Below are 12,325 nucleotides of genomic sequence, written 5' to 3' on the forward strand. Positions count from 1 at the left end.
GTCATATATAATTACACTTAAAATTGATGATAATTTCAACAATAATAAATAATAAAATCTCTTAATTAAACCTCTTAGGATTCTTCTGTTATTTACGTAATACAGAGAAAGAGAGAGAAAGAGAAATCTATTTAACAATTCGGGGTACCTTCCGAATTGTTTTACTTTATAAAATATCGGTCGTTACGAATAAAGATGACGTATAATAAAGATTATTTTCGCGCGTGTTCTTTGCTATGTAAACGTGTCTGTGTAAATTGAATGGAGTTTCCTATATTTAAACACACGCTTTTCGAAGAAATCTTCGGGGGTTATCAATCTAGGCTTGCGGTTGTGTGCGGAGGAGAGAGCGTCACAGGTGTCATCGACGAGAGCGATCGTTCGATCGATTGTATCGCCGGGGTATGTTGCTTGATCAACATGTGCCGCAACGATTGCGCTTCCTCTCGAAGGGTCACGATCTGTGCCTTTAAGATTGCGTTTTCGTGCTCCAACATCGTCGCCCTTAATGCAATCTGCGAAAATACAGATACATGAATTGAAAGCCCCAAGCGGAACAACACGAGGTACGATATAACATTAAATATAAATGACATTGAAAAGTGATTTTTACGCTTATTGTTTCTATACCAATGTAGATTAACTTTAACGGTACCTTTTTACTTAATTTATTCTGTATTTTTTCCTAATTCTTAGAATAAAAAATGAAAGTTTATCTATAGTAGCAGAAATAAGCATTAGAAAGAATGAAGAGTTAGAAGATTGAATTAAAATTAAATTACATTGATAGATGCGGATAAAAAGTTATTAGTAATTATTGATGCCATTTTTTGATAACGTCATCTTAATGATTATGATGACTTAATGCGATCTATTTCTCGTTAATGTTGAATTTTTAATTTACATCGTGCGCTGTATCGAAGTTTTGGAAATAAAAAAATCGGCGATTACATATTATGTTAGGTATTTTATTAATCGATTAACAATTAATTATATTGTTATCTTTTTTGTTCGACTTATGAAAAGGAAGACTAAACTTTAACGCAAAAATAGTAACGCAAACAGCTACGTCAATAGAATTATATTATAATCACAGAGTTTTGAGAACTGAAGTCGAGTTTCAAGATCGATTATACGTTCTTACGTGGTCTTCCCTGATTTTGCGGGCGTCTCGTGATTTTTTCGCTGCCTGATTATTCCGTTTACGTCTCTCGTAATATTTCTCGTCCTTCTGATCGTCCGGGATTGGTTTCTTCTCGCTTCTAGGTCGTCTGTGGAGAGCGGTTATACCATTGGTAGGAACGAAGTGACGGCTCATAGTACCTGTTTTGGCCATCGGTGAGAAAATATTTATTATTTTTTCGTATGTTATCAAAAAACGTATCGACTGGTGCAATTTCTGTAAAGAAAAAAAAAAAAGAAAAAAAAAGAAAAAATATATGCCCCGGGTGAGGATCGAACTCACGACCTTAAGATTATGAGACTTACGCGCTGCCTACTGCGCTACCGAGGCACTTGGTTGTACCACCTCAACCAGTGCTTAAGTAGGCAACGCCATCATACAAATAATGTTCGAAGTGTGATCGGAAGATTGCGTATAAGAAGAACGAAATGTTAAAATGAAAATCAAAGAAATTACAATTTACCTGCGGAGGAAGTCGAGAGGGTTTGAGGCACGCTCAGCGATTGCATCAAGGGCGGCATTGCCGTTAGAAAGGGTGGCTGAAGCAGATTCCCTGGGAACGAGAATGTCGCTGATAACGGCGAGGACGTCAACGGTGAGGACGAGGAATCCGTCGGCACAGAACTCGGAAGAATATCCGGCTCGATGAAGTTGTAGTCTCGAGACGGATACGCCTCGTACCTGCACAGATCTCCTAATAAAAATGGTAATTTTATCTATTTAATTCAAAGATACTATCCGTTCGATCGATTACATTTTATCAGTATGTTTATCGTCAAATTTAAATAAATAAATATTAAATTATTAGACGGATAGGTTTATGTGGTTTAAAGACGATTCCATCGACCGCCCCTGTGGCCTAATGGATAAGGCATCGGTCTCCTAAACCGGGGATTGTGGGTTCGAGTCCCACCAGGGGTACATTTATATTTTTTTTATTTCTTAGTATAAAATAATGGGCTTTCATACACTAAGCCATTACCTAAGTTTTAAAAGTCTGTCGTAAAAAACTCGCCAACCATAGTCGATTATTCTTCTCATATTTGACTGGTGATTGGTCAATTTCTGTGTAGAAACCATAAAAGTAACAGCATAGATTTTTACATAACACTGCATAATGCATGAGGCATAGGACATAAGAAAATCAATCAATCGGAGTCCTTTGTTCATGAAGTAAGATATTCGTTTATTCTATTATTTGTAATTCAATTATAGTAACTTGCCATTCTCATCAGTGCAATTTTATGAATAATTTTAAGTTGACTTCAAATTTAATGTAATTTTGACATTTGGACAAACTTGACGGGGTGTCGTTACTTTTTAATACTTATAATTGACAACTTTCTATATCCTTTGTACAACTACAGTATTACTCTCCATTTTGCGAATTTATTGTGTTACTTTAAAGATGCTTTTGATTTAATTTGCATTGAAAATGACCCAAATTTAAGATCGAAATGTTTACACATATCTTGTTCATGTAATAAATTTCAATTTACACATAAACATGCAGTGTATGACCTTAAAGGCATTATATTTCTTTGCTTTATTCTTTATTTTATAGTTTATACTACTTGATTGATTCTTTTATGTCTTATTAGGTATTATGCAACATTATACAAAAGTATTAATTATACAAAAGTTTGTATTGCAGCCCTAATATACATATATTGTGCGTATCATTAACATGAACTGTATGTGGAAAAATCAAAACAGAAATGGCATTTTTTCAGACAGATTTATTTCATAATGTTATATTATTTACAATAATTTTATTAAAACTACCCAATGAAATAAATACCATATATATATATTTTTTTACATAACGTATCACCTCATCAATTTCTCGTTTAATTTACAACTTTTTGTACAAATTAGTTGTCGTAATGTGGGTGATAAACTGTAACAAACACTCGCCTCTTTCCCTCCTTTTTCTTCACGATTAATTAGCTGCATGTGAATCGCAGTTTGTTCGGTCGCTTGATCGATGTAAGATTTATTTGACACTTGGATATTTTGCCGGAGCGAAGCTGAAACTTTTAACCCGTCCGGTTATCGCGCGCTACGTGCTTGCTACCGACGATGAAATATTGGGGTCCCGAAATGTCGTGATGATAATGCAACGGCTCGTCGTTGGTTCGTGCGAAACTGTGCAAACGTCAGCGTCCGCGCGAATTGCCGCGGTTGTTAAGCCGTAAAATTTCTTCGGAAACGTTAACTATTCAAGCGGCAGTTATAATTTTAGAAAAGAAAACACCGACGTAATGACGATGCTACGAATAAGACGACCGTTCGTAACGAGAACATGCGCTCGCAAAAGTCAAATAGATTTAACGAGGCGAACGATTCATTCCTCATTATTTTTTAACGGTGAGATACAAATAAAAAATAAGTACTACTATTTATGTGATATGAACTATGAGACTGACGGATATTAAAAAAAATTCTTTAATCATTATATAATAATAATAATTTAGAAAATTTTTATTATTAATTTTATATTAAATTATAATTATTACTGATATTTTACATAAAATAATAACTGCTTGTAATATAAATTATAAGTCTGATGGTTATTTTAAAAACTATTATAAAAATTATAATAATTGTTAATTTAAATTAAATTGTAATTAATATTAACGTATCATTTTAAATTATAATTATTTTTAACATTTTGCATGAATTCCGTAATAAATTTCTTGATTTGTATATCGGTGCTATTTATTATTACTCCGAGAAATTATTGAAGTTTAATATAATAATACATTAATTATTAACATATCGTTTTAATATGTATGGATACTAATAAAAAGTATAAAAAACAAAATTTTTGTAAAAAAAAAACCTCCGCCGTGACAATGTTTTCACATTGCCGTGACCAGGATTCGAACCTGGGTTACTACGGCCACAACGTAGGGTCCTAACCACTAGACGATCACGGCTACTGGAGGAATCGAGAGAAACTTCGAAAGTGTCGGAAATCAATTCAGATATCGGTCGACTTGCTCATTTGTGCATAACGGAAGCCGGTAAGCAGTAAATAAAGAATATATTTAACGATATTTAAACGGCATATTTAAAATATTTCTATATTTATTTAATATAAAACATTGCCGATGTAGCACAATGAAAAATATAATGTATAATATGCAATGTTGAAATTTTTGAAATTTAACACGTACAATATAAAGTGTAAATGGCGAAATTTTTATTAACTTTTTGTAAACTGAATTAGCATAAAAGATATTTGTATTAAAAATAAATTTTTAATCTTGCTCTGACAAATTTTCGAAATTTTTATAAACAATTATTTGAATACCAATACGATATTTATTTGTAAATAAGTAAGTATTTGCTAAATAAAAAATAATACTTAAAAATCGAATTAATGCCGTTTACTTCATCAAGGCGAGGGGTGCGCAAACCTTTTGGTATAATTTGAAGATAATACCCGTGAAAGCCTCAAATGCGTAATCAAATTAATGATCTTCTACCAAACAAATATATGTTTATATTTAATAAATATTTAATTGATATTATTTAAACAAATATTTATTGAAATTTAGTATATTTGTCTCTCATCAGTATACCTTATATACGCAGGAAATTCTCGAAATATCAGGATGAAATACATAATAATGAAGATTTTTCAGTTTATAAGTGTTACGATCTTTCACGAATAAAGGCATCATACTCTAAATATGTATGTACACTCAACACTTTTTCAAAGGCAAAAGCATACAAAAGAAATGTTAAAATTCAAAGTGTTCTAGAACAGCTGTGACATTCGCGATAAAGATTGACCGCGTTCAGCAGAATGTTTATTTTGCTGAGATATAGGACTATTTCTGTATAGAAAAATAGTCCTATCTCAGCAAAGAAAATTTCCAACAGTTGCCAAAATAAACATTCTGTTAAACGCAATCAATACGTCTGTTCGAGTTGCTTAAAATCCCTACAAATTTAAAGCGTTAAAAAGAGAGAAAGCGAAGATGCTGAGTGTAAAAAGCAACGCGAAAAGAACTAATTTCTCCGCTTTTCTTTCCTCAAATCAATTTATAAAAAGACTTCATGCATGATGTAAGAACACCAGGTGTGTAACATTGCTTAATAACAACTGAATTAATACAATTTAGGACAAATTTCTGATTAGTAGCTCATTTTTAATAGTTTTATTTTACCTTATAAAAAATTTAAGACAATATAAAATTTGGTTTATAAAATTTGAAACCAATTCCTGATTGATCACAAATATCGTTATTACTTTGAATAACTGCGAATTCTTGAAATTGGTTCACTTAGCCTTCTTATATTATGACGATTTACTTACCTGAGTTCGGAGCAAATAGGTTGTAACTCCGCAGGAGATGAAGCGCCGAAAATGCGCCAGAGATTGCGTTTCCGGTGCACAACGTCCTCGCATGAGAGTGCGAACTCATTTCTCGAAAAGTATCTTCTTAATGCGGGAGGTGGATTTTACGCATCTCTCCGATTGTCGAATAATGCGCTCTTAATTATCAAGAGAAATACAAGCGTTATACTGCCTAAGTTGCAGGTACATAAGTGAACGGTTTTTAAAATCAGTCAAACTTTAAGAGTCCCTTCGGACATAATTTGTACCGCACAGTTACCGATCATTACATCTTTCGCGAAAGCAAAAGGTTCCGTTCAGTGAACCATACTCGATCACAGTGCAAAAATCTCTTCTCGGAAACATGTATTTATTTTTATGTTATTTATACTATTTCACTTCTATGCGCGTTTTTTATGTATACAAAATTATTAAGATACGTGAAGATGTTAGACAATGTCGAGATGGAAAAATTTGAATCCACCCGTTTCATATATCAAACTCTTCGTTGATGTAGAATTTCTTTGGCATTATAACTTGATCTTTTTCACTATTCACGCATTTCACATGGCTATAAAGATGTTGAATAATTTTGTCAACAGAATTTGAAAATCGGCATTTTGTTTGTATCTTCCCCCAATGTTCATGAATCACTCGTCGCGCCTCGAGCGAAACGATATATTAAGAATTAATTGAAGTCGTTCAAAGTTCAGAGACTATATACGATTTCGCAAAGATTCGTGCTTTCTCACGAGAAAGCCACGACCTCCCGTAACGGACTACCTGCGACAGTCGGATTAGCAGTTTGCCCTGGTTTGCCCTGACTATTGGATACTCGGCTACATCAAGTGCGATAACGCGCCGCGTCACGTCATGTATTGCAACATCGCGGTCACGAAGTACCGGGGGCCACTCAATTTGTTGAAGGTGATCGAACACTCCGCCTCCAAGTGCATGCGCGTTGTTATGCCGTCGGTTGATTCGTTGCCGCCGTTGATACGATCGTCGGTCGTTGGACAAGGTAAAACGCGGGCGCGGAATCCTCTGACCAATCGCGGTATACTCACCCCCCTTTCTTCTCGCCGTACCTCTTTCTTATCACTGAATCGTGAGGCCAATCTGCAATCCGCGGCACATAATAGGTCACGATGTGCGAAAGGACGCGCGTAGATAACCCGCGACGAGAACTCTATACGTTCTCGTGTTCTCCAATACTAATGGATATTAATGCATTACCATTTATTTCAATGGTGGTGAATCGTTTCCTCCGGACATTGCGATTTTTGCGTCGGGAGTTGATCGAGTTAATATGTAATTGGCAAGGTTTCGTGTTTTAATTACCATTTATTCGAATTCAAATTTTAAACACAATAATATTTATTTTTTTATATATAATTTCACACAATTATGTTATAATAAATTAAGCTATATATACACGGAAAGAACGGTTTTACTGAAGTATTTAAAAAATTTAGCTGGATATTGATCTGAAAATTAGAAGCATCAAAATAACTATATAAGATGCACAAACTAGTTACTAAAATGCATATTAACATTGTTTGCAACAGTTAAATGATTTTATATAATTATTTTAATGGTCCGTCAACAAAACTGTTTTCAGATCTGCGTCGAGCTAAATTTTTAAATACTTCAGCAAATCGTTCTCTCCGTATATTAAACAACGGAGAAAGAAAAATCGTTCTCTTTTTATCAGTTTCTGAATAACTATAATGGTTTAGAAACTACATTCATTTTCAAAGTAAAACTATTGTATATTTAAAACTGATTTTACCGATTACACGTTTAGTCCGTAATGAAGGAACTCTATAGCGCGATATTAAGTATTCATCGTCGCGAAAGAATAACGACTAGTACCGCAATTTCAGGTAACCGGAGAGATTCTGATCTTCCAATCATTATGCCTGTATTATCTGCGATTCGCGTGGTTCATCGCTCGACGGTACGTCGCGGCCTCGCGATGACTGATCGCCGGCGCTTATCGTACATACGTATCTTACACGGCCTCGATCTGTAATTCTTATATGACATGCATAATTTTTAAAGTCATTCATCATTTATTTTTCATCGTACGCATTTAATATAAAAGAAAGAAGAGTAATAAGGGAAATGAGTTTATCATAGTTCTGAAGTAAATTTTTAAAAAGGGAATATAAGCGGACGATAGTAATAAAATAAAAATAGGAATATACAGAGAGAAAGAGATTAAAAAAAAAATGCTAAAGGCTATTTAAAAGAACACCGCACTCGTTAACACTAAGCTTCAAGTTTGAAGAAGTTTGGTCTTCTTTCCCCTAATGATAAGTAACGTGGACTTTCGAAAATATGAGGAAAAATCACGAGAGATCGCGGCGCGAGGTCGAACTTCTCGCGGTAAGTTTGATCGAATCGTTACGGAAATTCAGGAAACTTTCCGCAACACGGCGGAGCGGGGCGAGTTAACGCGATTCTTCGGCTGCTCTATTTTCAGAGAAATTATACGATCTTCTTCCCTCCGTCCTTCTGGGAGACCTCGGGCGGCGATGCAGGTGCGAGTCTTACACACGCGGGGTGAAGAGGCGAGGCGCGTGTTATACACGCGCGCCTCAGCGCGGTCTCGCAATAGATCCACCTAACGTATATACGCTACGTTTGCCTTCTAACGTTGCCTCTGGGACAGTCAACACCTGACACTTCCACGTTACCTATACGTATATACGAATGTTTAATGCGCCGCCGGTAATTATTATGAAGTAAATTAGCCGGTGGCGCGTGCTGTACTAGATCGCTCCCCCTCCCCGTCCCTCTCTTATCCACGCGTTCTCATTAATGTTGCAACTCGCCCGTCCTGTAATTATCCTCTAACCCGCGATTAACGGTCAAGAGATCGATTACCTTTGCCTCGCGATCGTATTCCGTGTCCTTTTAACCTTCGCAATCGTTTTTCCACGTGCACGTTGTACTGCCCGATCGCGTTTATTTGGATAACGTTGAAAAGGAGTCTAAGAGAGAGAATCGCAAAGAATATAATGCAAAAAGTCCCCTCTATAGCTTCTTTTCAGACCGCGCGTGTTAAATTTAATCTGCAATGACATGCTCTTCGTTTCCTGTTTCTTGCTTTCTATTATTTTTGATTTTTTTTCCTTGCCTCTTATATCCTGCTTGTCTATGTTTTATATCATCAGAGATAAAAGTTGACAAACTTCTGAAGAGACAAGAAACACGCGATTACAAAATGCAATAGTCGCGCGAAGGGGAGAAAACAATAAATAATAGGAAGCAAAAAAATATAGTAGCACGTTACAGATCAAGCTTAAGCAGTCGGTTGAATTTTTCTATCAGTCATCATTAATGTCAATCGAATGGGCGATCTTGAATGGGAATCATGCTAAACGCAATCGTGAAGATCGCGATGATGCGAGCGACTTCGTTGAACCCACACGTTGTACACCTGCACGTCGCTCGCGCAACAATGTCATAGACCCGTACAATTCAACTCCCGCGGTGGTAGGGCACGCACGGTCGCGGGTTAAATAACGTCATTTAGTATCGTAATATCTAATTTACTGCGGAAGGGAGCGACGAGTCGCGGGTGGACACGGGGAGGAAAAGGGCGAGGCGAAGGACCGGGGGCCACGTGGTCGTGATCCCACGGCGTCGCAATTACAGGCGCCTTCGAAACAATCGTATGTCCCTCTCAAGCGAGTTCAGCGTGCGCTGCGAGAGAAATTAAACGCACGTTCGAATAACATATCGCTTCCGTCCTGTAGGCATATAAAATCTTTTTGTACTCGTAAAGACGAGAAAAACGCGCGATTTATCCCTTCGAGAAGACATCCCAAGATCTTTCCGCTGTCTTTAAACGTCTAATCGAGTCGTATAGACGAAAAGATGTTTGCATCTTTTTGATTTAGAGAAAGACTTTATGAAATGTAATCCTCTTGACTTGTATGGGAGAGATCGATCGGGAACATTACTGTTACGAGCGCGCTTCTTGTCGTCCGGAATGTACTGATCGTTGTTACCATTATGTGGCTGGATTTGTACCGATAACGGGCCGCATTTCCGCGCCTAATCCTTACCCGCGATGATCGGACCTCGTGCGAACCGGAACACCTGTCGGCGACCATCAGGTAACGTGACATCACGTCACGTGATGAGCCGGCGAACTGGCGAACGCATCCCCGAACCCGCCCCCGACGACCCCGACGGTAATCGGTCTAATCGACGTCCCTCGGAGGCTCACGACGCGACGTACGCGTGTAAATGTCCTTTGTATGTACTATACATTAAGGATTTGTAAGTGCAGACTATATTTTTCATTTCGCGTAGATTATTTGCCGCTGCACTCTTCTCCTTGGGACTTAATATTATGCATCTTGAAAAGCTGTATGAGGGTGCAAGAGCAGTGTCCTATTTACTTTAATGCTTTTACATTGATATTTCGTGTCAAATGCTCGCGATAATATTGCCCAAACTTATTATTTACACGAAATATCACGTGGTAAACATCCCGTACCAACACGCTGAAGAGTTTACAGACACTTTCGCACGCAAAAATGCGCTCCGTTTTCTCGCACGAAACGGAAGAAGGCCTGCACCTCTCACGCAGCGTAAACGCGCCGTATACACGATCATCGTCGTACACCTCAGGAACAGGACAGGGCGGTATCCAAGGTGGTCGCGTGTCTGGCCCCTTAGTCTCATTCCGCCTGCACCCCCTCGTCCCAGTGCACCTAACGGAGGGAGCACGGATTCTCCTTTCACCCTCGCACGAAGTCACGTATCGTGACGCCCGTTGTTTCACAACTTGGGCAAAGTTATCTCATCAAGTCGTCACGAGGACGCTTCCCTTCCCTTCTTCTTTCCCTCTTTGGCCCTCCCTCTCTTTCTCCAAGTCCTGATTAAACTTTTCTTACTTTTGCGGCTTCGCCGGGTATTTATAATCTCGCGCTCGTTCCGCGCCCACTCAGAACCGCAGAATCGTTATCAGGACTTAACTAATTAGCGGTGTTTCGGCGGAAAAATTCATCAAAGTATCCACGCGGTACGGTACGATTTGCTTAATTATAATTCGGTGTTTAATTTTCGAAAAGTTACTTTATAGTTTGATTGATCCGTGAAAAGATTATCTATTTATTTATATTATATAAGTGCCTGTTTAAACGCTCGAGATTATAAAATAAGTGATTAAGAGTATTTAAATGTAAGAACATATAGAAAATAATTACGATAAAAAAATATTTGTCTCTTTTGTTTTTTTTTTTTCGTATTGTTCTTCGATTAATTGCAAATATTCAATCAGGATATATCAGTATTAAATTAATGTAAAGATTCGAGCGCAAGTATAGACTTTAATGCCCGCGTTTAAAGAAAGAAACGACTTATAGGTCGGTTTTTATTAAAAAATTGTTTTAATTAAGTAATAATCTAAAATGCTAATACAGCTCCGTGATTGGCTTACTACGTCTTAAGATTGTACTTAAAGTTGTCTTAAATGTGAGAGAATGAATTCTGGCCTTCGGAGAATTCGGAATTTAAATAGAAGCCGGACCTTGTGTCATTTCAAAAGAAACATTGTTCAGATAGGAGCATGTAATTAAGTGTGGATTCATAGATCGTGGCTGAGAAGAGGTAGTTGGCGAGCGGAAAAGAGATCGCCGGTTTTTCGACCGAACGACGTGCTTCAAGCAACGGTTGCACCTACGAAACGAGCACCGGGGGTCTTTTTCATTTAGACTATTTGCCCCCGTTGGAGCACGGCAGGTCATCCACAGCCCTTTGGTTCCCAGGCCGTCGGCAAATTGCGGCTTACCGCGCCGGCACCGTTATTCTTATCCTTCCGCGCACTCGTTCAGGTAATTCTTGGCAGGCCCGGGCTACGTTCTTATCGGGAACGGCGCGAAACAACAAACGGAATCGCTCACCCCAGCGCCTCGTCGTTCCTTCGTCGAGGAAAAAGTGGAGCGTGGTGCCTGCCAAGTCCGATTCGCCGCGAGTATCACCTTTTCTCCCGATTCACCTGTGTTCCGCCCGCGTAATCTTATTTTTATTGCAAACTGTTTCTCGAGCCACAAAACAGGGAGGGAATTTTTTCTTAGAGTCTACTATATGATAGCCGTGGAACGACATTGTGTTTCAAAGAATTTTATTTGTAAATCTCTCATTCACCGATAAAACTGCAATAAGTTTGGTTAATTTTATTAAAGTGCATGGTAAAAATTTTTTAATATTGTACCGCTACTATCATATTTTCAAGAGTAAGTTTTAAGATAAAATTTGAAACGAACTTTTCGAATAATCTGATATAATTATGGCTGTTATTGCAAGGGAAGTTGAAGGGTACAATTTGTAAATTTTCTTTTTAATAATACAAGTGTTAATTGTACAATAGGTTTTAATAATTCGATTACAATCAACAATCGCAGAATGGACATAAGTCAATTTTGTCTAGACAAATCAGAAGCGGAAAATTAGTTTTACTTACTTATATTTTCTTCTCCATTTTTATTTCACGCGATAACAATTAGTATATTGATTTATGATGATAAAATGCGAGGATTTCTTTCACATTTTTATCTATCGATTTTCGATTTTCCACAAGAAAGAGATCCGAGCGGTAATATATTAACATACGCGGATTAACGGGATTCGCATGAATGGATTTTTTTGTGAATCTTTTTATGAAATTCCAAAGTGGGGAAAGAAAATGGGGAAAACATGGGGGAGGAAAAATTGTGATGTTATTAAAGTAAAAACAGTGATAACGTGTATAATTTTATAATTATCGAATT

General features: G+C 37.3%; 1 protein-coding gene and 3 non-coding genes across 4 annotated transcripts; 1 reads left to right on the forward strand and 3 right to left on the reverse strand.

Annotated features, from left to right (window-relative positions):
* Positions 1–259: 259 nt before the first annotated feature.
* On the reverse strand, positions 260–5,628 carry LOC108771349 (nuclear factor interleukin-3-regulated protein). The gene is made up of 4 exons (XM_018536591.1): positions 5,514–5,628; positions 1,647–1,874; positions 1,145–1,323; positions 260–515 (listed from the first exon to the last, which is right to left on the reverse strand). Exons 1-4 carry the CDS (start codon positions 5,620–5,622, stop codon positions 315–317), a joined length of 717 nt encoding a protein of 238 aa, XP_018392093.1. The 5' UTR covers positions 5,623–5,628; the 3' UTR covers positions 260–314.
* Positions 1,441–1,513, reverse strand: TRNAM-CAU (transfer RNA methionine (anticodon CAU)). The gene has a single exon. It is a non-coding gene; the product is annotated as a tRNA-Met (tRNA).
* On the forward strand, positions 2,032–2,104 carry TRNAR-CCU (transfer RNA arginine (anticodon CCU)). Its single transcript has one exon. It is a non-coding gene; the product is annotated as a tRNA-Arg (tRNA).
* Positions 4,054–4,125, reverse strand: TRNAH-GUG (transfer RNA histidin (anticodon GUG)). The gene has a single exon. It is a non-coding gene; the product is annotated as a tRNA-His (tRNA).
* Positions 5,629–12,325: the final 6,697 nt, after the last annotated feature.

The sequence above is a fragment of the Cyphomyrmex costatus genome, unplaced genomic scaffold, assembly GCF_001594065.2.
Source record: "Cyphomyrmex costatus isolate MS0001 unplaced genomic scaffold, Ccosl1.0 scaffold157, whole genome shotgun sequence".
Lineage (NCBI taxonomy): Eukaryota > Metazoa > Arthropoda > Insecta > Hymenoptera > Formicidae > Cyphomyrmex > Cyphomyrmex costatus.